Genomic DNA, 24,636 nt, shown 5'->3' with positions numbered 1-24,636 from the left:
ATTGGTGGAGTGGTAAATAGCGAGGAGGGAAGCCTCAGGCTACAGGACGATATAGACGGGTTGGTCAGATGGGCAGAACAGTGGCAAATGGAATTTAACCCTGAAAAGTGTGAGGTGATGCATTTTGGGAGGACTAACAAGGCAAGGGAATACACAATGAATGGTAGGACCCTCGGAAGGTCAGAGGATCAGAGGGACCTTGGTGTGCATGTACATAGATCCCTGAAGGCAGCAGAACAGGTGGATAAGGTGGTTAAGAAGGCATATGGGATACCTACCTTCATTAGCCGAGGCATAGAATATAAGAGCAGGGAGGTTATGATGGAGCTGTACAAAATGCTAGTTAGGCCACAGCTGGAATACTGTGTGCAGTTCTGGTCGCCACACTATAGGAAGGATGTGATTGTATTGGCGAGGGTGCAGAGGAGATTCACCAGGGTGTTACCTGGGCTGGAGCGCTTCAGCTATGAAGAGAGACTGGACAGGCTGGGGTTGTTTTCCTTGGAGCAGAGAAGGCTGAGGGGGGGACCTGATTGAGGTGTACAAAATTATGAGGGACATAGATAGGGTAGATAGAAAGGAACTTTTCCCCTTAGTAGAGGGGTCAATAACCAGGAGGCATAGTTTCAAGGTAAGGGGCAGGAGGTTTAGAGGGGATTTGAGGAAAATCTTTTTCACCCAGAGGGTGGTTGGAATCTGGAACTCACCGCCTGAAAGGGTGGTAGAGGCAGGAACCCTCACAACATTCAAGAAGCATTTAGATGAGCACTTGAAACGCCATAGCATACAAGGCTACGGACCAAGTGCTGGAAAATGGGATTAGAATAGACAGGGCTTGATGGCCGGCGCGGACACGATGGGCCGAAGGGCCTCTTTCTGTGCTGTATAACTCTATGGCACTATAAACCGCTCGGCTACCACAGCCTTTGATGGGCATGAATAAATATCGCGCAAAGACGCCCCATGGAAATGTTGACCCAAAGCTTGACTGGCTTTATTTCGGAGCAGCTATGTGCCCAGGAATGGGACTATGGTGACAGGGAGATCGAGTGCACCATGGCCGACCACAGCAACTTCTGCTGTTGGGGCTCGGAGGGTCGAGTTTCCTGTGGGAGGGCAGCAAGGCCGAGTGGAACAGGGGAATGTTCTGGGGTCTTGCTTCGGCCGATTGTGAGGGGTGTTTGAGCCTCGCCTCCTCTCAGGAGATTGAATGAAAAACACAGGAAGATACAGGTACAGGAATGATTCGGCTACACACTGTGGTTGCTCACAAGTTGGCGCGGTAGAATCCGATCCGAAAGACGGCACCTCCGACAGTGCAGCACTCCCACAGTACTGCCCCTCCGACAGTGCGGCGCTCTCTCAGTACTGCCCCTCCGACAGTGCGGCGCTCCCTCAGCACTGCCCCTCCGACAGTGCAGCGCTCCCTCAGTACTGACCCTCCGACAGTGCAGCACTCCCTCAGCACTGCCCCTCCGACAGTGCAGAGCTCTGTCAGTACTGCCCCTCCGACAGTGCAGTGCTCCGTCAGTACTGCCCCTCCGACAGTGCGGCGCTCCCTCAGCACTGCCCCTCCGACAGTGCAGCGCTCCCTCAGTACTGACCCTCCGACAGTGCAGCACTCCCTCAGCACTGCCCCTCCGACAGTGCAGAGCTCTGTCAGTACTGCCCCTCCGACAGTGCGGCGCTCCCTCAGTACTGCCCCTCCGACAGTGCAGCACTCTGTCAGTACTGCCCCTCCGACAGTGCAGCGCTCTGTCAGTACTGCCCCTCCGACAGTGCAGTGCTCCGTCAGTACTGCCCCTCCGACAGTGCGGCGCTCCCTCAGTACTGCCCCTCCGACAATGCAGCACTCCCTCAGTCCTCCCCCTCCAACAGTGCAGCACTCCCTCAGTCCTCCCCCTCCGACAGTGCGGCGCTCCCTCAGTACTGCCCCTCCGACAGTGCGGTGCTCCGTCAGTACTGCCCCTCCGACAGTGCGGCGCTCCCTCAGTACTGCCCCTCCGACAGTGCGGCACTCCCTCACTACTGCCCCTCCGACAGTGCGGCGCTCCCTCAGTACTGCACCTCCGACAGTGCAGCGCTCTGTCAGTACTGCCCCTCCGACAGTGCGGCGCTCCCTCAGTACTGCCCCTCCGACAGTGCGGCACTCCCTCACTACTGCCCCTCCGACAGTGCGGCGCTCCCTCAGTACTGCACCTCCGACAGTGCGGCGCTCCCTCAGTACTGCACCTCCGACAGTGCGGCGCTCCCTCAGTACTGCACCTCCGACAGTGCGGCGCTCCCTCAGTACTGCCCCTCCAACAGTGCGGCGCTCTCTCAGTACTGCACCTCCGACAGTGCGGCGCTCCCTCAGTACTGCACTGGGCATGTCGGCCTAGATTTGTCTTGTGCTCAAGTCTCTGGCGTCGGACTTGAACCCACATAGAGTAGATTGTAATAAAAACAGAAAATGCTGGAGAAACTCAGCAGGTCAGGCAGCATCTGTGAAGAGAGAAACAGAGTTAACGTTTCAAGGGTAGGGGCTGGGAAATGGGGGAGGGGATGAAAGAACAAAAGGCAAGGTCTGTGACAGGATAGAAGGCAGAAGAGGTTAAGAGACATTAAGAGATATTCAAGGCGAGACGAGATGGTAATGGAACAGGTTAAGAAACAAAGGATGGCTCTAGATGGAGTGTGAATTGCGCTGGCAGAGTGAAAGACAGCTGCCATATGGGAGAGAAGAACAGAAGATCATAACCTCGGCCCCTATCATATTATATATTTTTTATCCACACTTTTTGTTTGTGCCTTCTGTTCTTCTCCCCCACCTGGCCGCTGTCTTTCATTCTTCCAGCGCAATTCACACTTCATCCTGAGCCATCCTTTGTTTCTTAACCTGTCCCGTTACCATCTCCTTTTGCCCTGAATATCTCTCAAAGGCCTAGAAATTGGGTTGGGGCGCCAAAGTGGCGCAAAAGTCGCCTGAGCGCAGGATTTAGCGCAGCGATCGGAGTGATACCGATCGCCAGAAATTCAGTTTCAGTGCCCCTCGAGGGACACGGGGCGAGGCTCGAGGCGCTCCACGTCCCTCTTAGGGCGCTGAAACTGATTATCGCAGCGCAACGTGCCGCAGCGCCACACGCCGCGGTACTGCAGGCCTTCCTCCCACTGTTAAGGGGGAGGTGCCTGCAACAGCGCGATCCCCGCTCGCGAGTGCCGGCAAATGAGCCCGGCACCAAGGAGAAGTGCCGGGCTCTCGGGAAACAGCCGGCAATGCCGCGGGGGGCGGGGGGGGGTTAGGAGGCCGGGGACGGAGGTGCTGGCAGGCGGCCGCCGAAAAAGCGGCCGCCCCGCACCTCCACCTTAACTTGCGCCGCTGCCGGCACAGTAAGGCCCCGTGAACCGGGCGCGGGTAGCGAATGGCGCAACTGCGGCGTTCGCTACCAAATATTGCGAACGGGGCACGAATGGGGTGCTGTGCACACCGATGACGTCATCGGTGGTGGCGCAGCACAAATGCCTAACGCCACCATTAGCGCCCCTACTGAATATTGCGGGAGACGCAGCCAGTGGCGCTCCAGCCACTGACTGCCTCTTTAGGCGCTAACAGGTGGCGCTACTCACCCAATTTCTCCCCCAATGTCTCTTAACCTCTCCTGCCTTCTATCCTATCACAGACCTTTTGTTCTTTCATCCCCTCCCCCATTTCCCAGCTCCTACACTTGCTTGAAAATCTGTTCCAGTTCCAGCTTTTTTCCAGTTCTGACAAAAGGTCATCGACCTGAAACGTCAACTCTGTTTCTCTCTCTGAAGGTAAGCATGCAGGTGCAGCAGGCGGTTAAGAAGGCAAATGGTATGTTGGCCTTCGTAGCGAGAGGGTTCGAGTACAGGAACAAGGATATCTTGCTGCAGTTGTACAGGGCCTTGGTGAGACCACACCTTGAGTATTGTGTGCAGTTTTGGTCACCTTATCTGAGGAAGGACGTTCTTGCCATGGAGGGAGTGCAGCAAAGATTCACCAGACTGATACCTGGGATGGCAGGAATGACGTATGAGGAGAGATTGTGTCGATTGGGCTTATACTCACTGGAGTTTAGAAGAATGAGAGGGGATCTCATTGAGACTTATAAAATTCTAACAGGACTAGACAGACTAGATGCAGGAAGGATGTTCCCGATGGCGGGGGAGTCCAGAACCAGGGGTCACAGTCTAAGGATAAGGGGTAAGCCATTTAGGACAGAGATGAGGAGGAATTTCTTCACCCAGAGAGTGGTGAACCTGTGGAATTCTCTACCACAGAAGGCAGTGGAGGCCAATTCATTAAATATATTCAAGAAGGAGTTAGATATATTTCTTAAGGCTAAAGGGATCAGGGGATATGGGGAGAAGGCAGGGACAGGGTACTGAATTTGGATGATTCAGCCATGATCTCATTAAATGGCGGAGCAGGCTTGAGGGGCCGAATGGCCTACTCCTGCTCCTATCTTCTATGTTTCTATGTTTCACAGATGCTGCCTGACCTGCTGTGTATCTCCAGCATTTTCTGTTTTTATTTAAGATTTCCAGCATCTGCAGTATTTTCTTTTTGTATTAGAGTAGATTATACGCGGGCTTCAGTGAGGGCTGAGGAGAAACGGCCTTTGCTAATGTTGTCATTGCCGCTGGATAGTCATTCAGGTGGCCAGATGTTAGTTCTGAGGAGGTGGCATGCTGTAGGCCGAACTAGCAAGAAGTCCCAGGTCAGGTAAATGAAGGCCGGATGCAGAGCGAACCTCTCCCTCACCCTGACAACGTGCTGGAGCCTCAACTTCAGAAAGTGCCCCTGCTTACCAGTATCGCCCGTCAACCGTGGCTCAGTGGGCTAGCACTCTCGCTCTCTCTCGCCTCTGAGTCAGAAGGTCATCGTGACTTCGTAGTCCCACTCCACAGACTTGAGCACTTAATCCAGGCCGACTCTCCCTGGTGCCTGTACTGAGGGAGTGCCGCAATGTCAGAGGGGGCGGCACCGAGGGAGTGCTGTGCTGTCTTTCGGTTGAGACGTCAAACCTCTCGGGTGGGACGTGAAAGAACCGACGGACACTATTTCGAAGATGAGCAAGGGGGAGTTCTCCCTGGTGACCTGGCCAGTATTTAGCCCTCATTTAAAAAAAAAAAAGCAGATTATCTGGTCATTATCACATTGCTGCTTCTGGGAGCTTGCTGTGTACAAATTGGCTGCCATATTGCCTACAGTATAACAGTGACTACACTTCAAAAGTACTTCATTGGCTGTAAAGCGCTTTGGGACATCCTGAGATCGTGAAAGGCGCTATATAAATGCAAGTCACCTGAGACGTTTCAGTGACTGAGTGTGATGGTTATAGCGTCGGACTCTGGGCAGGTCGTGCTTTGTGGGCCCACTCACCCACCGGCACCTGCACTTAGCCCCTTACTGCCAGTCGACAGGGGAGATTTTTGCCCCATCGGTCTTGGCCATATTTGAGCCCAGCAGACACTAAAGGGTACTGAGGCCAACCGGCTCCAGAAAATCCTTCAAGGCCCTCTGAGCAGCAGGCACGGCCTCCCAACAGAAACAAAGAAAGATTTGCATTTATATAGCGCCTTTCGCGACCACCGGACCTCCCAAAGCACTTCACAGCCAATGAAGTACTTTATTGAAGCGGAGTCACTGTTGTGATGTGGGAAACGTGGCAGCCAATTTGCACACAGCAAGCTCCCACAAACAGCAATGTGATAATGACCAGATAATCAGTTTTTAGTGATGTTGGTTGAGGGATAAATATTGGCCCCAGGACACCGGGGATAACTCCCCCCTGCTCTTCTTCGAAATAGTGGCCATCGTCACCCGAGAGGGCAGACGGGCCCTCGGTTTAACGTCTCATCCGAAAGACAGCACCTCCGACAGTGCAGCGCTCCCTCAGTATTGCCACTGAGAGTGTCAGCCTAGGTTTATTTTGTGCTCAAGCCTCTGGCTTAGGACTTTGAGCCACGGCTGATAGATGCGACCGGCGTGAAAAGCTCAGTACTGGCACCCTCAGACCCAACAACAACAACCGCCTGCATTTGTTTAACGCCGGTACAGGGACAGGGCAATCTGCCCCTCGCCTCTCTTTAACCTTCTACCTGTCGATTCCTCAGCCCAGAAGGGGCTTTACGGAGAGGGGGAGGGAGAGAGCAAAAAAAATACAATCGGAGGAAGGAATGGCCAATGACCCGTGGTCAGAGAATTAGGAGGGGTTGACCCAAAGGATGGTCAAAAAGGTGGGTTTTGAGAAGGTTTGTCAGATGGGGAGAGCAGTTTAGGAAGAGGGTTGCCTTATTTTAGAAATGATATAGAAACACAGAAGATAGGAGCAGGAGTAGGCCATTCGGCCCCTCGAGCCTGCTCCGCCATTCGATGAGATCATGGCTGATCATCCAAATTCAGTACCCTGTCCCTGCTTTCTCCCCAATCCCTTGATCCCTTTAGCCTTAAGAAATATATCTAACTCCTTCTTGAATATATTTAATGAATTGGCCTCAACTGCCTTCTGTGGTAGAGAATTCCACAGGTTCACCACTCTCTGGGTGAAGAAATTCCTCCTCATTTCTGTCCTAAATGGCTTACCCCTTATCCTTAGACTGTGACCCCTGGTTCTGGACTCCCCGACCATCGGGAACATCCTTCCTGCATCTAGTCTGTCCAGTCCTGTCAGAATTTTATAAGTTTCAATATATACAACAACAACTTGCTCGTAGTAAAACGTCCCAAGGCGTTTCACAGGAGCATTATCAGGCAAAATATTTGGACACCGGGCCGCATAAGGAGTTCTCCCCAGTGTCCTTGGCCAATATTTAGCCCTCGCCCAACAGCACTAAAAAAAAAAACCCCCAGATTATCTGGCTGTGATCAAGTTGCTGCTTGTTTGGAGATTGCTGTGCGCAAATAAGGAGCTATTGGGACAGGTGACTAAAAGCGTGGTCAACGAGATAGGTTTTAAGGAGCGGCATAAAGGAGGGGAGAGAGGCGGAGACGTTGAGGGAGGAAATTTCAGGGCTTGGGGCCTCGGGAAGCTGAAGGTGCGGCCGCCAATGGCGGGGGGGTGGGGGATGCTCAAGATCCCATTCAATATAATGAACGACTGCTCTTGCTCCTGGTCTACTTACACAGGTGAAAACGCGAATGTCAGAACGTACTCCGTAGTAGATGTGCACCTCCATCCAAACTACAAGATAAACAGGAAGGTGGCTCAGAACATCAGCCAGTTTTACGATTACGATGTGGCTTTGCTTCAGTTGAAGGACGGTATAAGCTTTACAGAATCAATCAGGTAACTGCCTTCACTCTTTGGGGTAAATTAACAAGGTCGCAAGACAATTGTACCCCGAGGAAGGGCATTAGCACATCCACCCGGGAAAGAACCTCAAGCCCCTTCTCGCAAGGCAGCACCCAATTGGTTCTTGAGTCAAGGCATGGAAAGGACTCCTGGATAGAGTAGGACTCCGTTACTCTATATGCGAATGCATTTCCATGTGTTGATCACTCTTTGTACGAAGCATTGACTGATATCGGGCCTCGCTTGGTCCATTACCAGTTTGAGCCTTCCCCCATTTAGCCTTTCCATTCGTCACAGAATCGTAGAAATTTAGAGCACCGAAGGAGGCCATTCGGCCCATCTTTGTCCGTGCCGGCCGACAAAGAGCCATCCAGCCTAATCCCACTTTCCAGCTCTTGGTCCGTAGCCCTGTAGGTTACGGCACTTCAAGTGCACATCCAAATACTTTTTAAATGTGATGAGGGTTTCTGCCTCTCCCACCCTTTCAGGCAGTGAGTTCCAGACCCCCACCACCCTCTGGGTGAAGAAATTTCCCCTCAAATCCCCTCTAAACCTCCCACCAATTACTTTAAATCTATGCCCCCTGGTTATTGACCTCTCTGCTCAGGGAAATAGGTCCTTCCTATCCACTTTATCAAGGCCCCTTCATAATTTTACACACCTTAATTATGTCTCCCCTCAGCCTCCTCTGTTCCAAAGAAAACAACCCCAGCCTATCCAATCTTTCCTCATCGCTAAAATCCCCCAGCCCAGGCATCTCTCCTGCACCCCCTCTAGTGCAATCACATCCATTCCTTAAAATGGCCCAGTAATTCCGGGCCCAACGCATGAGTACGGACGGGGTACTCACGCATGTGCCTGGAGGAATTGCTGGCTTTCAGCATGCACAGCGCATGCGCTGAAAACCGGCATTTCCTGCCCTCTGACCCAAGGGGTTAAGAGGCTGAACGCGTGCGCGGTATCGGGCAGCGCGTGCGACTTGGATTTCCTCTATTTTTAGAGAGTTGCGCATGTGTAAAGGCCGCCGGTATTTACGCATTGAAAAACCACACGTAAGTACTTAGTTTTACAGGTAAGTGGTCTATCATACAATTGAGACATTTTTTTTCCACATGTTTGTTATTTTTAAAGAATTTACAGTAAGGTAAGTTTAGTTTTAGCCCCGATTTTTTATATAATTTTTTTTTTCAAATTTTAAAATTATTGTTTAAAATAGTTTTTCAGAGTTCTTTATGGTTCATTTAGGTAGTGCAATGTTTTTTTTTAAATTTTCTTTCAGGTTTAAGTAGTGTTTTGGGGCCAGGAGTTTTCATGAGTTTGACAGCTCTTACTGTCAAACTCATGAATGAACTTTTGCAACCTCCCATTGGTTGCCCTGTGCTCACGTGATCCCAGCCGGCTCATCGCACTAAGTACGCCGCTGGGTCATGCACGCACAGCGCGGCAGGACCACAAGCGGGCCAGTGAGAGGAAATGCAATGTGGGCCAGAATTAAAATGTCAGCGCGCCGGGTAAGTGAACATCGGGGGTTTGCACGCGCGGCAAGCTCCCGATCCTAATTTCAGGGCCAATATCTCGCATCGCTCGATAAGGTCACCTCTCAGACACTTGTTGAAAAGCCCATGTCTCTCCGTCTTTTCCTGATCACTTGGACCACCACCACGGATACTGGGGATAACCCCTTGGGGATCTTCTCCACCCAGCCGCCTGTGGTTGAATGACACCCTTGAGCCTCAATGACCAGAACTGGGCTCAGTGCTCAAGAACTCAGTGACCAGAGGCCTGTACAGTTTGATTGTGACTTCCACTGAATGGTACCTTTACTGGTCTGGCGATCCCGTGCTCTCAGCAAGGGATCTCACTGCCTCAGAAAGCCGGGTAGAGATGCGACTGCCACACTATAAAGCGCCGACCCCGCATCTCCCGCACCTGTCAGTCCCACACCGGGAGCGGGATCACTGACTAAACGCTTGCGTAAAGTTCCAGCCCAATTAATATTGTGTGAAGGGAACCGCTCTCCCCAGGAACCAAAGTCATGAATTGATTGTACACATCTTCATTCTTTATAGTCACGAGTGTGAATAGGGACCCGGGGTCATTGGGGATCAGTGTGAATAGGGACCCAGTATGATTGGGGATTGGTGTGAATAGGGACCCGGTGTGATTGGGGATCGGTGTGAATAGGGACCCGGTGTGATCGGGGATCGGTGTGAATAGGGACCCGGTGTGATTGGGGATCAGTGTGAATAGGGACCCGGTGTGATCGGGGGTCAGTGTGAATGGGGACCCGGTGTGACTGGGGAGCAGTGTGTATAGCACCGTTTTGAACAAGGTGCGGTTATAATAGCGCCGAGTGTAAGGGGACAGAATAACTGTGAATGGGAAAGAGCGACAGCGAAGTTGTGAAGGTGAACTTATGACTTGAATCTGACTGGGAACGTGTGATGGGTAAAATGTGATGAGCCACGTATTACAGGAGGGACGTGTCAATCATGCAGGGAACTTTACCACATGCTGATAGTCCGACAATACATCAGGAGGCTGCGGGTGATCAAAGCACCTCCATGGCTATCCCAGCAAGACAGCTTATCTGTCCGTATCACCAGTGGGAATCTCTCGGCTCCTGGGTTACCCGTGTGTGTCCTGGAGTTTCTCGATGATGATTTCTTTCTGTCCGTAGATCCATTTGCTTACCGTGCACAAGGGAAACAACCCGAGCCTTGCGCAAACCTCACCCGGCAACAACGTGCATGGACCAGGGTAAGTGTCTAGACAAATTACAAGGTACAGTCTGTAATGATCAGTAACCTGTCATTCTGGAATGGTACACTAGGTGGTGCTGTATGTATATAAGAGTGGGCTACCCACGATGCACTAGGCTACCCACAAGGCAGTAGTCAAGATGGAAGCCTGCACACAGAAGCACACATGCGGAATCTCTACAGATGCTGTACCTAGAGAACGTGTACTGAATAAATGTCTAGCTAGAAGCTAGCTGTTCATAATAAGAATGTCTAGTTATTAATGAACATAACACAGTCGGCCTTGAATTGACTGTGTGATTGATTCAGCCTTCACTCACGACTTAAGCACAGTGCTTAAGGTCACAGAATGCTGTAGATCAAATTAAATACTGGATAGTACGGCACCACACACTGCAACTCACTCACTGTAACCCACTCACTGTAACTCACTTGCACTGTAACTCACACACTGTAACTCACTCGCACTGTAACTCACTCGCACTGTAACCCACTCACTAACGCACTCACACTGTAACTCACTCGCACTGTAACTCACTCGCACTGTAACTCACTCACACTGTATCTCACTCACACTGTAACCCACTCACCCTGTAACCCACTCACTAACGCACTCACACTGTAGCTCACTCGCACTGTAACTCACTCACACTGTATCTCACTCACACTGTAACCCACTCACACTGTAACTCACTCACTGTAACTTAGTCACTGTAATTCACTCGCACTGTAACTCACTCACTGTAACTCACTCACACTGTAACTCACTCACTGTAACCCACTCGCACTGTAACCCACTCGCACTGTAACCCACTCGCACTGTAACCCACTCGCACTGTAACTCACTCGCACTGTAACCCACTCGCACTGTAACCCACTCGCACTGTAACTCACTCGCACTGTAACTCACTCGCACTGTAACTCACTCACTGTAACTCACTCACTGTAACCCACTCACACTGTAACCCACTCACACTGTAACCCACTCACACTGTAACCCACTCACACTATAACTCATTCGCACTGTAACCCACTCGCACTGTAACTCACTCACACTGTAACCCACTCACACTGTAACTCACTCGCACTGTAACCCACTCACACTGTAACTCACTCGCACTGTAACTCACTCGCACTGTAATTCACTCGCACTGTAACTCACTCGCACTGTAACTCACTCACTGTAACTCACTCACTGTAACTCACTCACTGTAACCCACTCACACTGTAACCCACTCACACTGTAACCCACTCACACTATAACTCATTCACACTATAACTCATTCGCACTGTAACCCACTCGCACTGTAACTCACTCACTGTAACCCACTCACTGTAACTCACTCGCACTGTAACTCACTCACAGTGTAACTCACTCACACTGTAAGTCAATCGCACTGTAACTCACTCGCACTGTAACTCACTCGCACTGTAACTCACTCACTGTAACTCACTCACACTGTAACTCAAACTGTAATGGACTCGCACTGTAACTCACTCACACTGTAACCCACTCGCACTGTAACTCACTCACTCTGTAACTCACTCACTCTGTAACTCACTCACACTCTAACTCACTCACACTCTAACTCACTCACACTGTAACTCACACTAACGCACTCGCACTGTAACTCACTCACACTGTAGCTCACTCGCACTGTAACTCACTCGCACTGTAACTCACTCACTCTGTAACTCACTGAAATAAAGAGTAGATTGCCTTTCAAAAGCTAGGCTTTATTAACCTTAAAAAACCAGCAAGTACATGTTGAGCACCCAGTCTCAACCAAACTGTAGAAAACTGAATTTAAGATGGCCACCACAGGTCACATGGAATCAACTAACCAATAAGTTTACAGCATATATCTCAAGGCAGGAAAACAGGCAACCAATTACAATGCTTCTTATAAAACAAGAATAATCACCACATTCACCCCTCCTTTTAAAATATACTTCAACCTAGGTAGCCTTTACAGTTTACAATTAGTTATTTATGACTAGAGCAATACATGTATAATGCCTTCAACAATTTTAAAATGTTACTATTAAATTATTAATTATTTTAAAAGTCCATTTTTAATCGGTCGACCGGATATCTTGTTTGTGTCGACCTTCTTAGCCTTGGTGGAGTTCCTTGCCCTCCCACACCAGGAGACACAGAAATATCTTCTGCAGGGAGGCTATCAATATCCCGATTATCAACGGTTTCCGGATTGGAAGTCCCATTAGAAGGTAGACTGGGAGGGTCATGAACATCCATCGGGGGCAGACTAAGAGAATTGTAAGTGTCTGCAATAGGATTGGAAATGTTCGTAGTATCTGTGACGACATCAACATTATCTGAATTATGGCTATTGTTAATGTCCTCAGGAGAGGGCTGGCCACCACAAGGAGCTAAGTCTTTAACTGAAACCGTACTTTCTTTCCCATCTTGGAATCGAATGTGAGCATATTGGGAATTTGCCTCCAATAGCTCCACCTCCTCCACTAAAGGATCATACTTTGACAGTCTAACATGGCGTCGGAGCAGCACAGGTCCCTGCATAGTAAGCCATGAAGGTACCGAATATCCTGTAGTGGATCTCCGCGGATAGTTGAAGAGCCTTTCATGGGGGGTCACATTAGTAGCCGTTGAAAGCAATGATCTAATGGAATGCAGGGCATCAGGCAGTACCATTTCCCACTGTGTATTCTTAAGGTTCCGGGATGTCAAAGCCAACATAACTGCCTTCCAGATCACCCCATTGTATCGTTCGCACTGTCCATTACCCTGGGGATTATACGGGGTAGTTCTGCTAGTAGAAATTCCCCGACTCTGGAGGTATTCCTTCAACTGGGAAGACATAAAAGAACTTCCCTGATCCGAATGGATATACGCAGGCATCCCAAAGATGACAAAAAGTTGAGTCAGACATTTAATAACTGTAGCAGCTGATACATCTGCACAAGGAAAAGCAAAAGGGAACCTTGAAAACTCATCCACAACAGTAAATATATATCGATTCTGAGTCGTTGAAGGAAGAGGCCCCTTAAAATCAACGCTCAGGCGTTCAAAGGGAGAAGTAGCCTTTATAAGATGAGCTCATTGAGGCTTAAAGAAATTCGGTTTACACCGGGCGCAGACAGAGCATGATGAAGTCATCCGCTTGACGTCTTCAACTGAAAAGGGCAAATTCTTACTGCGTACGAAGTGTATCATCCTCGTAACACCAGGATGGCACAAAGCATTATGAAGATTAATAAGCATATCTCCGTGAAGCACAGAACAATAAGCCCTCGACAGCGCATCAGCGGCAACATTATCCTTCCCCGGACGATAGACTATATCGAAATGGTAGCATGCCAACTCGATCCTCCACCTCATTATTTTATCATTCTTAATCTTTCCGAAATGTTTGACATCAAACATGAAGGACACAGATTTTTGGTCAGTTACTAACGTAAAATGTCGCCCAGATAAGTAATGTCTCCATTTACGCAGTGCTTCTACTATTGCGTACGCCTCTTTCTCTATTGATGAATGTCTGTGCTCACTATTGCTCAGAGTACGTGAGAAAAAGGCCACAGGTCTTCCATTTTGGTTCAGGGTAGCCCCAATTGCAAAATCGGAAGCGTCCGTCTCAATCACAAAGGGAACCTGCTCATCAATAGAATGCACAAAAAACACATCCTGGCCTCCCATGATAGAGGATATGTCGTAACCCGAATAAGGGGCCGGATCTTCTGCGAGAAGTTTGCAATCCAATTAGAATAATAAGAAAACAGTCCAACAACTCATTGCAAGGCCTTAGAATTAGTAGGGCAAGGTAAATCAATCAGTGGTCGCAGCCGTTCTGGATCTGGTTTAATCTTGTTTCCCGAGATAATATACCCCAGTAAATTTACCTCGGTGGTCGAAAAGATACACTTCTCTTTATTGAAAGTTAAGCCAACTTTTTCCGCAACTTGAAGGAATCTTTCTAGATTAAAATCGTGCTCCACCCTAGATTTGCCACACACCGTGATGTCATCTAAATATGAGAAGGTGTCAGAGAGAGAGTTATCACTTATAAAAGCATCCATTGCCCGTTGAAAACAGGCGACACCGTTAGTAACACCGAATGGTACTCGGCAAAACTGGTACAGCTTTCCGCCAGCTTCAAAGGCCGTATATGGTTTGTCCCTCTTAGCGATAGGAATCTGATGATAAGCACTCTTTAGGTCAATAGTGCTAAAAACCTTATATTGAGATACTTTATTGATAAGCTCATCAATCTTAGGCAGGGGGTACGCATCTAATTGAGTATACCTGTTAATAGTTTGAGAGTAGTCTATCACCATTCGCTTCTTATGTCTCTCATTAGTGGTGACAACTACCTGTGCCCGCCAGGGCGAAAAACTAGGTTCAATGATTCCTTCCGATAAAAGACGTTGAACTTCAGAATTAATAAATTCTTTATCCTGACTGCTATACCTTCTTGACTTGGTAGCAATTGGCTTACAGTCCGGCATCAAATTGGAAAAAAGTGATAATGGAGAAATGAATAAAGAAGTTAATCCACAAATAGACAAAGGTGGCTTGGTTCCTCCGAAAGAAAGACTGAGGGACTCATTTAATTGAAGCACATCATGACCAATCAAAATGTCCGCACAGAGATTAGGCAGAACAGATAGGCATATATCAGTATACATATTACCTAGGAGAATTAATTTCACAAGGCAACAACCAGCTACTTGTGAGGTGAGAGTCGTCTGAGCCATACACACCTGATAGGAAACAGGCGAAATTTTCAAACGCTTCTCCCTCACAAACTGAAGACTTATAAAGCTCTCAGTACTACCCGTATCTATAAGGGCCTTCACTTCTATTAAATCCACGTAACTCCCTTTCATCCGGACCTGCCGAAACCACGGTCGCAGGCCGATCAAAAAGAGCATAAGAATCCGAACTTCTCTGAGCCAAATCCAATGTAGAGGCTTGCTCAAAAGCACTCTTAAGATCCAAGATCTTATTTTCTAATAACCGCTGACGAATTGATCTAGACAGTAATCCATTAATAAATGCATCCCGTACCGACTCTTCCCTATGTTCTTCTGCAGACACGGCCTTATAATTACAGTTAGCACCAAGGCGCCGGAGTGCTTGTAAATAAGCATCCAAGGATTCTCCCGCCTGCCGCCTACGGGCAGATAAAAGGTGACGTGCAAATACCTCATTTTTGGGTTTAACAAAAAAAAATTCCAACGTAGCAATAGCCAATTCATAAGTTTCACAGTCCAAAATATACTTATACACATCCGGAGCAATGTAGTTGATTAGTATATCCAACTTATTTAGAGATTGCTGATCCAACACACCCAAAAAGTTTTTAAATGTACGATACCAATGTTTCCATTGATCATCCACTCCTGCAGAATTAGGGTCAGCATTAAATCGTTCCGGTCGAAGATATCGTTCCATTATAGCAAAAGGTTAATAAATTGAAATAAAGAGTAGATTGCCTTTCAAAAGCTAGGCTTTATTAACCTTAAAAAACCAGCAAGTACATGTTGAGCACCCAGTCTCAACCAAACTGTAGAAAACTGAATTTAAGATGGCCACCACAGGTCACATGGAATCAACTAACCAATAAGTTTACAGCATATATCTCAAGGCAGGAAAACAGGCAACCAATTACAATGCTTCTTATAAAACAAGAATAATCACCACACTCACTCACAGTGTAACTCACTCACAGTGTAACTCACTCACACTGTAACTCACACTGTAACGCACTCGCACTGTAACTCACTCACACTGTAACTAACTCGCACTGTAACTCACTCACACTGTAACTCACTCACACTGTAACTCACTCACAGTGTAACTCACAATGTAATCCACTCGCACTGTGTGTATTGAGCCCTGATGTGACTAGGACTCACTCAGGATCACCGACTGCCCCCTCCCCGTGACCTGACCCTCCGGCCGGGGAACGGGAGCCTGCCGGGTTCGGGTGTCGAGCTCTAGTGTTAAGAGGACCTGGTTTAATGGGCCGCAAATCTCAAACCTCTGCTTCTGTGCAGAGACGGAGTTGCTGCCGACCACCGGGACCGTCCAGGCCGTCTTCGTGAAAAGAAGCAGCTCGGAGCACGAAGCCCGCGTCACCATAAAGACCAGTGAAGCTGTAAGTAAGTGAGGATCCGACGGTCTGTTGACGCGATGCGGTGCTTGTGATGGAGGGTCCTTGTAATCGGGATTCCCCGCTCAGCGAGGTGTCTCACCTCAGCTAACCCTGACCACCCCACCCCCTGGGCTCAGCGCTTCTGCACTTTTCCAGTTAGGCGTTGGGTGGGGGAGATGCGGGGGGGTCACTGAATTGTCATCACGAGCTGGTTCTCCCCCCTCCGCCCACAGTCTTAAGGGCATTGCCGGCAATTGCAAAACCGCCTTTTCTCGCTGCTCAGTTACGGCACCCGAGATGATGGAGGCCTGTGATTATCAGGTAGCTGGAAAATCAGCCACTTGTTTTTTAAGGACTGGGATTGTCGGGCGGGCGGGCGGGAGTTTGCTGGGCCTCTTGCCCTCTGTGTAGATTCACTGTGTCTCTCTTCTCTACTTGCGTTAAGACGAGGAAAGAGTGCGAGGCTAATGCACTCCAGGCCCCGGAATATCAAAATGTCAAGGTTGTGCAGGATGTGGTCACAGATCGATTCCTCTGCACTGGGGGGCAACAACCACAGGATGAGGAGGTCGCTTGTAAAGGTACCTGCTTCAGTACTTCAAATATGTGTCTGTGCCTGTGTCTATGTGTGTATGTGTCTGTGAGTGTGTCTGTGTCTGTGAGTGAGTGTGTGTGTGTCTGTGAGTGAGTGTGTGTGTGTCTGTGAGTGAGTGTGTGTGTGTCTGTGTGTGTGTCTCTGTGTGTCTGTGTATGTCTGCATCTGTGTCATGTCTGTGTGTGTCCTTGTGTGTGTGTGTGTGTCTGTGCCTGTCTGTCTGTGTGTGTCTGCGTCTGTGTGTGTGTCTCTTTGTGTGTGTGTCTGTGTGTGTCTCTGCCTGTGTCTATGTGTGAGTGTGTGTCTGTGTCTCTGTGTGTCTCTCTGTGTCTGTCTGTGTGTGTGTGTCTGTGTGCATGTGTGTGTATCTGTGTGTGTGTGTGTGTGTGTGTCTCTGTCTCTGTGTGTGTGTGTCTCTGTCTCTGCCTGTGTGTGTCTGTGTGTATATGTTTGTGTGTGTCTGTCTGTGTGTGTCTCGGTGTGTGTATCTGTGTCTGTGTGTCTTGATGTGTGTGTGTCTTGGTGTGTGTGTGTGTGTGTGTCTGTGTGTGCATCTGTGTCTGTGTGTGCATCTGTGTCTGTCTGTGTGTGTGTGTCTGTGTGTATCTGTGTGTGTCTGTGTGTATGTGTCTGTGTGTGTCTGTGTGTGTGTCTGTGTGTGTATCTGTGTGTGTCTGTGTGTGTGTGTGTCTGTGTGTGTGTGTGTCTGTGTGTCTGTGTGTGTGTGTATCTGTGTCTGCCTGTGTGTGTGTGTCTGTGTGTGTCTGTGTGTGTATCTGTGTCTGTCTGTGTGTGTGTGTTTGTGTGTATGTCTGTGTCTGTGTGTGTATCTGTGTGTGTGTGTGTGTGTGTCTGTGTGTGTCTGTCTGTGTGTGTGTCTGTGTGTGTCTGTGTGTGTCTGTGTGTGTATCTGTGTGTGTATCTGTGTCTGTCTGTGTGTGTGTCTGTCTGTGTGTGTGTGTGTGTGTGTGTGTATGTATGAGTGTCTATGTGTATCTCCTCATGAGGGTTTTGTTAGAGTAAATAAGGAGAAACTGTTTCCACTGGCCGGAGGGTCGGTAACCAGAGGACACAGATTTAAAGTAATTTGCAAAAAAACTCGGGGGAGAGGAGGAGAATGTTTTTTATACAGCGAGTTGTTGTGATCTGGAACGCGCTGCCTGAAAGGGCGGTGGGAGCAGATTCAATAATAACTTTCAAAAGGGAATTGGATAAATACTTGAAAAGGAGAAATGTGCCGGGCTGTGGGGAAAGGGCAGGGGGAGTGGAACTAATTGGAGAGCTCTTTCAAAGAGCTCTCAGGCACGATGGGCCGAATGGCCTCCTGTGCTGTGAGATTCTAAGTGACGATGAATTTCTTGAAAAGATCCCGTTAAACCATTTCTTGGAATGTTGATTTCCAGGTGACTCGGGAGGTGCGTTGTACATTAAGAAGAAAAGACGATTCATCCAGGTTTGTATAAACCTCAGGGCACCCCTGTTTACCTTCAAGTACTGTAGATCCGGGAAAGCAACCTCTTGTGTCCTGGGTCCTTGAGTTCGAAGGAATGGCAGGTCAAACCAAGGAAGTGACTCAGGGGTGACCTTATTTTGGACTCTAGGGGAATAAAGGGATATGGGGATAGGGCGGGAAAGTGGAGTTGAGGTCGAAGATCAGCCATGATCTTATTGAATGGCGGAGCAGGCTCGAGGGGCCGAATGGCATGAGGGTTGGAATAAGGGGCCCCTTAAACCCACTTTTTCAACAGACCCTGCAGGATCGATCTTAACGCCAAGACTACCAGACCCCCTGGGGGAGATTTGGGACATCTTGAGTATGGTGTGCAGTTTTGGTCGCCTTATCTGAGGAAGGATGTTCTTGCCATGGAGGGAGTGCAGCGAAGATTCACCAGGCTGATACCTGGGATGGCAGGAATGACGTATGAAGAGAGATTGAGTCGATTAGGCTTATATTCGCTGGAGTTTAGAAGAATGAGAGGGGATCTCATTGAAACTTATAAAATTCTAACAGGACTAGACAGACTAGATGCAGAAAGGCTGTTCCCGATGGCCGGGGAGTCCAGAACCAGGGGTCACAGTCTAAGGATAAAGGGGTAAGCCATTTACGACAGAGATGAGGAGGAATTTCTTCACCCAGAGAGTGGTGAACCTGTGGAATTTTCTACCACAGAAGGCAGTTGAGGCCAATTCATTAAATATATTCAAGAAGGAGTTAGATATATTTCTTAAGGCTAAAGGGATCAAGGGATATGGGGAGAAGGCAGGGACCGGGTACTGAATTTGGATGATCAGCCATGATCGCATTGAATGGCGGAGCAGGCTCGAGGGGCCGAATGGCCGACTCCTATGTTTCTAACACGCTCTCCTATATTCTGCAGGTGGGCGCCGTAAGCTGGGGAGTTATTAACGTCTGCGCCACCGTAAGACCAGACAAGAAACACGCCCGGGATTTCCACGTCAACTTATTCAAGGTGCTGCCTTGGCTGAAACAGAAACTCGGCGACATTGTAACTTTCATCAATTAGGAGCAGGAGGAGGCTGTTCCGCCCCGCGAGCCTGTGTCGCCGTTCAGTGAGACCGCGGCTGATCTGTATCTTAAACTCCATCGATGCGCCTTGGTTCCGTAACCCTTAATACCTTTGCCCGACAAAAATCGATCAATCTCAGTTTTGCAATCTTCAATCGACCAGCCTCGACAGCTTTCTGGGCGAGAGAGTTCCTGATTTCCACTCCCCTTTGTGTGAAGAAGTGCTTCCTGACCTCACCCCTAGCTCTAATTTTAAGGTTACGCCCCCTTTGTTCAGGACTCCCCCACCCTCCCCCGCCAGAGGAAATAGTTTCTCTATATTTACCCTATCAACTCCTTTAATCATCTTAAACACCTCAATTAGATCACCCCTTAATCTTGTACACTCAAGGGAATACAAGCCTCGTCTGTGCAACCTGCCCTCAATAATTTAACCCTCTTAGCCCCCGGATCATTCTGGTGAATGTGCGCTGCACCCATTTCAAGGCCAACATATCCTTCCTGAGGTACGGTGCCCAGGACTGAACACAGTTACTCCGGATGGGGTCTAACCAGAGCTTTATGTAACTGTAACATATCTTCCACCCCATTGTGTTCCAGCCCCCTCGAGATCAAGGCCAACGTTCCATTAGCCCTTTAAATTATTTTTTTGTTCCTGTCCCCTAGTTTTTAATGATTTCTGAGCTTGGGCCCCTACACCTCTCCGCTCCTCCACAGTTCCGAGCTTCTCACCATTTAGGAAATACTCTGCTCTGTCTGTCTTAGGTCCAAAGTGGATGACCTCACACTTTCCCACATTGAACTGTAGCTGCCACAGCTTTGCCCACTCACTCAATCTGTCAATGTCCCTTTGCAACTTCCAGCTCCCACCTACACTACTTACTCTGCCTCCTAACTTAGTGTCCTCAGCAAACTTGGATCTACAGCTCTCTATTCCTTCATCTAAGTCATTTATAAATACAGGTACACTATCCCTGATCCGAAAGCCTTGGGACCAGCTGAGTTTCGGTTTTCGGAATTTTTCGGATTTCAGAAGGTATTATTATAAGACTGGGAAATTTGTATTTAATATAAATTGTAAAAGTTCAGGCTACCTCTTGCGACTGTTCCGTGTCTCATTCCCCTTCCTGCTTCTCTGGAAAGCCGGATATCGGCTGACTCCTACTAAGCTGGCCCACAAATCAGGTCGGGGGTCGGGTGGGGGGGGGGAAAAGAATATCGGACGGGCCGCGGTTCGGGTCGGGAGAAAAGAATATCGGACGGGCCGCGGTTCGGTTCGGGTCGGGTCGGGGGGAGAAAAGAATATCGGACGGGCCGCGGTTCGGGTCGGGTCGGGAGAAAAGAATATCGGACGGGCCGCGGTTCGGTTCGGGTCGGGGGGGAGAAAAGAATATCGGACGGGCCGCTGTATTGTTGGGTTCACCCTCCCGGTACCTCCTTCACACTGCCTGGCTTGGCCTGCAATCTCTTACCCAGGAGGGAACTCAGTGACCCTCTGCCCTGCTCAGCGTAAGTCGTGCGCCACTCTGGTCATGTCGTGCGCATGACTTACGCTGAACAAAAAAACCTTCGGTTTTTAGAGGTTTTCGGTTTTCGGAAGTTCAGATAAAGGATAGTCTACCTGTATAGTGAAAAGCTGAGGCCCCAGCACCGAGCCCTGGGGACACCTCCAGTCACATCCTGCCAATTGGAGTACATGCCCATTATCCCTACTCTCTGCCTCCTGCCTCCAAGCCAATTCCCTACCCATGTCAATAGCTTGCCTCCAATTCCACGCACTCTCATTGTTGTTAACAGTCTCTTGTGTGGAACCTTATTGAATGCCTTCTAGAAGTCCATATAAATAACATCCATAGACATTCCTGTATCTTACCACTTTAGTTACCTCCTCAAAAAGTTTAACTAGCTTCATCAGACATGACTTAGCCTTTACAAATCCATGTTGGCTCTCTCTGTTCAGTTCATAGTTCTTCAAGTGCACAGTCACTCTGTCGCTAATAACAGATTCGAACAGCAGTTTAATCGTGTACTAGGTTAGATGAAGTTAGGTAACAGTGAGTGGCTCACCTCTGCTCATAGACAAACCGACCAATGCACAACAAGGGCCCCGTCCCATCAACTGTGTCCAACTCAACCTGTGCAAGACCTTGTCTTGACTTCATCAATTTATCAAGACATCCAGTCGCCCCATACATGCTCCTGGGGGGTAGAAATGCATCATTGGGCGGTTAACGCACAGGTGGCGGGGGGCAGGTATAGAATCGTCCATCCGTTGTACTCCCCGCCCCATATTCAAGTCCACTGAGAGGGGGAGCAGGAGAGAGAGAGACAGAGAGAGTGCGTCACAGAGAGAGACAGAGAGCAACACAGAGACAAAGAGAGTGAGTCACAGAGAGAAAGGGAGAGAGATGGAGAGAGTGAGTCACAGAGAGAGTGATGGAGAGACAGAGAGAGTGAGTCACAGAGAGACAGAGAGAGAGCAACACAGAGACAGAGAGACGCAGAGAGAGTGAGACAGAGAGATAGAGAGCAACACAGAGACAGACAGAGAGAGACAGAGAGAGTGAGTCACAGACAGGGAGAGAGATGAACACAGAGACAGAGAGACGCAGAGAGAGTGAGACAGAGAGACAGAGAGCAACACAGAGACAGAGAGAGAGATGGAGAGAGTGAGTCACAGAGACAGGGAGAGAGATGAACACAGAGACAGAGATGCAGAGAGAGAGAGTTACAGAGACAGAGATAGATGGAGAGACAGAGAGAGAGCAACACAGAGACAGAGACACAAATATAGAGACAGAGAGGCGGGAGGAAGAGAGAAAACGAGAGATGGAGAGAGAGACAGAGCCACGCAGAGACAGAGAGAGAGCAAGGGAGGGAGAGAAAGAGACAGAGAGAGGGAGACGCAGACAGACAGAGAGAGACAGTGAAAGAGGGAGTGCGAGAGATAAAGACACACACAGAGACAGAGAGAGGGAGAGAAAGAGACAGAGCGAGAGGAAGACAAGACAGAGTGAAAGAGGGAGTGCGAGAGACAGAGATAGAGAGAGACACACACAGACAGAGAGAGAGAGAGAAAGAGGGAGAGAGAGTGACCATGTTACTGGAGCTCCTCATTTAGCGGCTTAATATGTATCGAGACGGGTATCAGTGGTGAGGTACTGGTTAAAAATGGATGGATACCTCATTGATTAAAAGGTCTTTCTGAAGACATCTTACACTTGTGAACAAGAGGGAAAGGTGACTGTGGGTCTGTGCATTCCCCCCGCACCGCCCCCACCCGTTCTGTGCAATCGCTAGCTTCAGAATGTATATTGTAAATGTAACAATTGAAAGAAACAGTTGAATAAACTTCATAAAACATTTACGTTGTTCTTTTGCAAACGTTTCATGATAAACGAGGATCAGACGCAGCATTCGATGGGGGTGGGGGGAGTAAAACCTTGTCACGAAAATCACGCGTGTGATGTTCATGGGTCTCTTGTAATCATACAACTGACAGCACAGGAGGATCCCACCGTACCGGAGCTGTCTACCCGAATCCCAGTCCCCCGCCCGCTCCCTGTGTCCCATTATACTCGTCCTTTTCAAATACTTCTCCAATTCCCTTTGATCAGATGCCCCACTGACCCCTTGATGCCCCCGGGAAACGGCAGGGGTTCAAAAATACGTCTTGGCGATGGTGCCAATCAATCAGCCACCCGTTATAGGCCTGCCCGTTGACTTCCAATGGGACCGAATATCAGGCGGGGCGCACGACGGGCAGACAACGTGATACCCGCCACTCCCCCGTACGCAACCGCCCGAAGATGAACAAGCAGTAAGGAAGGCAAATGGTATGTTGACTTTCATTGCAAGAGGATTTGAGTACAGGAGCAAGGATGTCTTAGTACAGTTATGCAGGGCCTTGGTGAGGCCACACCTGGAGCACTGTGTGCAGTTTTGGTCTCCTTACCTAAGGAAGGATATACTTGCCATAGAGGGAGTGCAGCGAAGGTTCACCAGACTGATTCCTGGGATGGCAGCACTGTCATATGAGGAGAGATTGGGTTGACTAGGCCTGTATTCACTAGAGTTTAGAAGAAGAGAGGGGATCCCATTGAAACGTATAAAATTCTAACAGGGCTAGGCAGACTGGATGCAGGGAGGTTGTTTCCCCTGGCTGGGGGGGTCTAGAACGAGGGGTCACAGTCTCAGGATACAGGGTAGGACAGTTAGGACTGAGATGAGGAGAAATTTCTTCACTCAGAGGGTGGTGAACCTGTGGAATTCTCTACCACAGAAGGCTGTGGAGGCCAAGTCACTGAATATATTTAAGAAGGAGATAGATAGATTTCTAGACACAAAAGGCATCAAGGGGTATGGGGAGAGAGCGCGAATATGGTGTTGAGATAGAGAATCCGCCATGATCAGATTGAATGGCGGAGCAGGCTCGAAGGGCCGAATGGCCTACTCCTGCTCCTATTTTCTATGTTTCTATGTTTCTATTTCAAAGCCCCAGGAGGGTGTGTGGGAAGACCGTACGTCCTCAGCCGTGATAGCAACGGGTGGCCAATCCCGGTTTGGAGTTACTCAATGTCCACTGCCCAGTGTTTGGTGTCACACAGCCCATGCTTCTTGAATTGCCTTGTCTTCCCTCCTGCTCTATTCAACAGGTGAGCGGGGTGGGGGGGGGGGGGCGGTTGCCCTGCACTAGAGCCTCGATCACACTCAGTTTAAAGGAACAGTTAAGCACTGCACACGACAAAAAAATCTTAAATAACAACAGAAAATGCTGGAAAAACTCAGCAGGCCAGGCAACATCCGTGGAGAGAAAATAGAGCCAACGTTTCGGGTGAAAACCCTTTGTCAAGACTAAAGAGGCACAGGAAATGAAATAGATTAAAAGGCCGGGCTGGGAGAGAACAAAAGAGAAGTGAAGAGACATTAAGAGGTATTCAAAACCAGACGAGATGGTGATAGGACTAGTGGAGACAAAAGGCGGCTCTAGATTAGGTGTGAAATGCGCTGGCAGAATGGGAGACAGCTGCCATGTGGGAGAGAGAAAAAAAGGGGGGGGGAAGGGCCAAAACAAAGGTGTGGATAAAAAATATAAGTAAAAATGTAATAGGGGCCGAGGTTATGATCTGAAATTGTTGAACTCGATATTGAGTCCGGAAGGCTGTAAAGTGCCTAATCGGAAGATGAGGTGCTGTTCCTCGAGTTTACGCTGAGTTTCCGTGGAACAATACAAGAGGCCAAGGACGGTGAGCTCCGAGTGGGAATGGAGCGGTGAATTAAAATGACAGGTGACCGGAAGCTCGGGGTCATC

At 49.0% G+C, this 24,636-nt stretch overlaps 1 protein-coding gene across 3 annotated transcripts in view; it reads left to right on the top strand.

Annotated features, from left to right (window-relative positions):
- Positions 1-22,690, top strand: part of LOC147096439 (complement factor B-like) — a 94,487-nt gene extending 71,797 nt beyond the window's left edge. The window contains exons 12-17 of one of the 3 annotated variants that reach the window (XM_085975213.1): positions 7,133-7,292; positions 9,979-10,058; positions 16,106-16,206; positions 16,649-16,784; positions 18,202-18,251; positions 19,177-22,690. In XM_085975213.1, coding sequence (XP_085831339.1) covers positions 7,133-7,292; positions 9,979-10,058; positions 16,106-16,206; positions 16,649-16,784; positions 18,202-18,251; positions 19,177-19,323 — 674 coding nt within the window. In that variant the 3' untranslated portion in view covers positions 19,324-22,690. Of the gene's footprint in view, positions 1-7,132; positions 7,293-9,978; positions 10,059-10,131; positions 10,290-16,105; positions 16,207-16,648; positions 16,785-18,201; positions 18,252-19,176 lie in introns of those variants that run through there. The other 2 variants (XM_085975214.1, XM_085975215.1) reach the window with 2 other exon arrangements.
- The last annotated feature ends 1,946 nt before the right edge of the window (positions 22,691-24,636 follow it).

This window comes from Somniosus microcephalus, unplaced genomic scaffold, assembly GCF_052327205.1.
Source record: "Somniosus microcephalus isolate GS21.2 unplaced genomic scaffold, FLI_Smic_1.0 unresolved_chr1, whole genome shotgun sequence".
In the NCBI taxonomy this organism is placed as follows: domain Eukaryota; kingdom Metazoa; phylum Chordata; class Chondrichthyes; order Squaliformes; family Somniosidae; genus Somniosus; species Somniosus microcephalus.
Note: the sequence above shows the minus strand (reverse complement) of the source record. Positions and strands in the feature narration are given on the sequence as shown.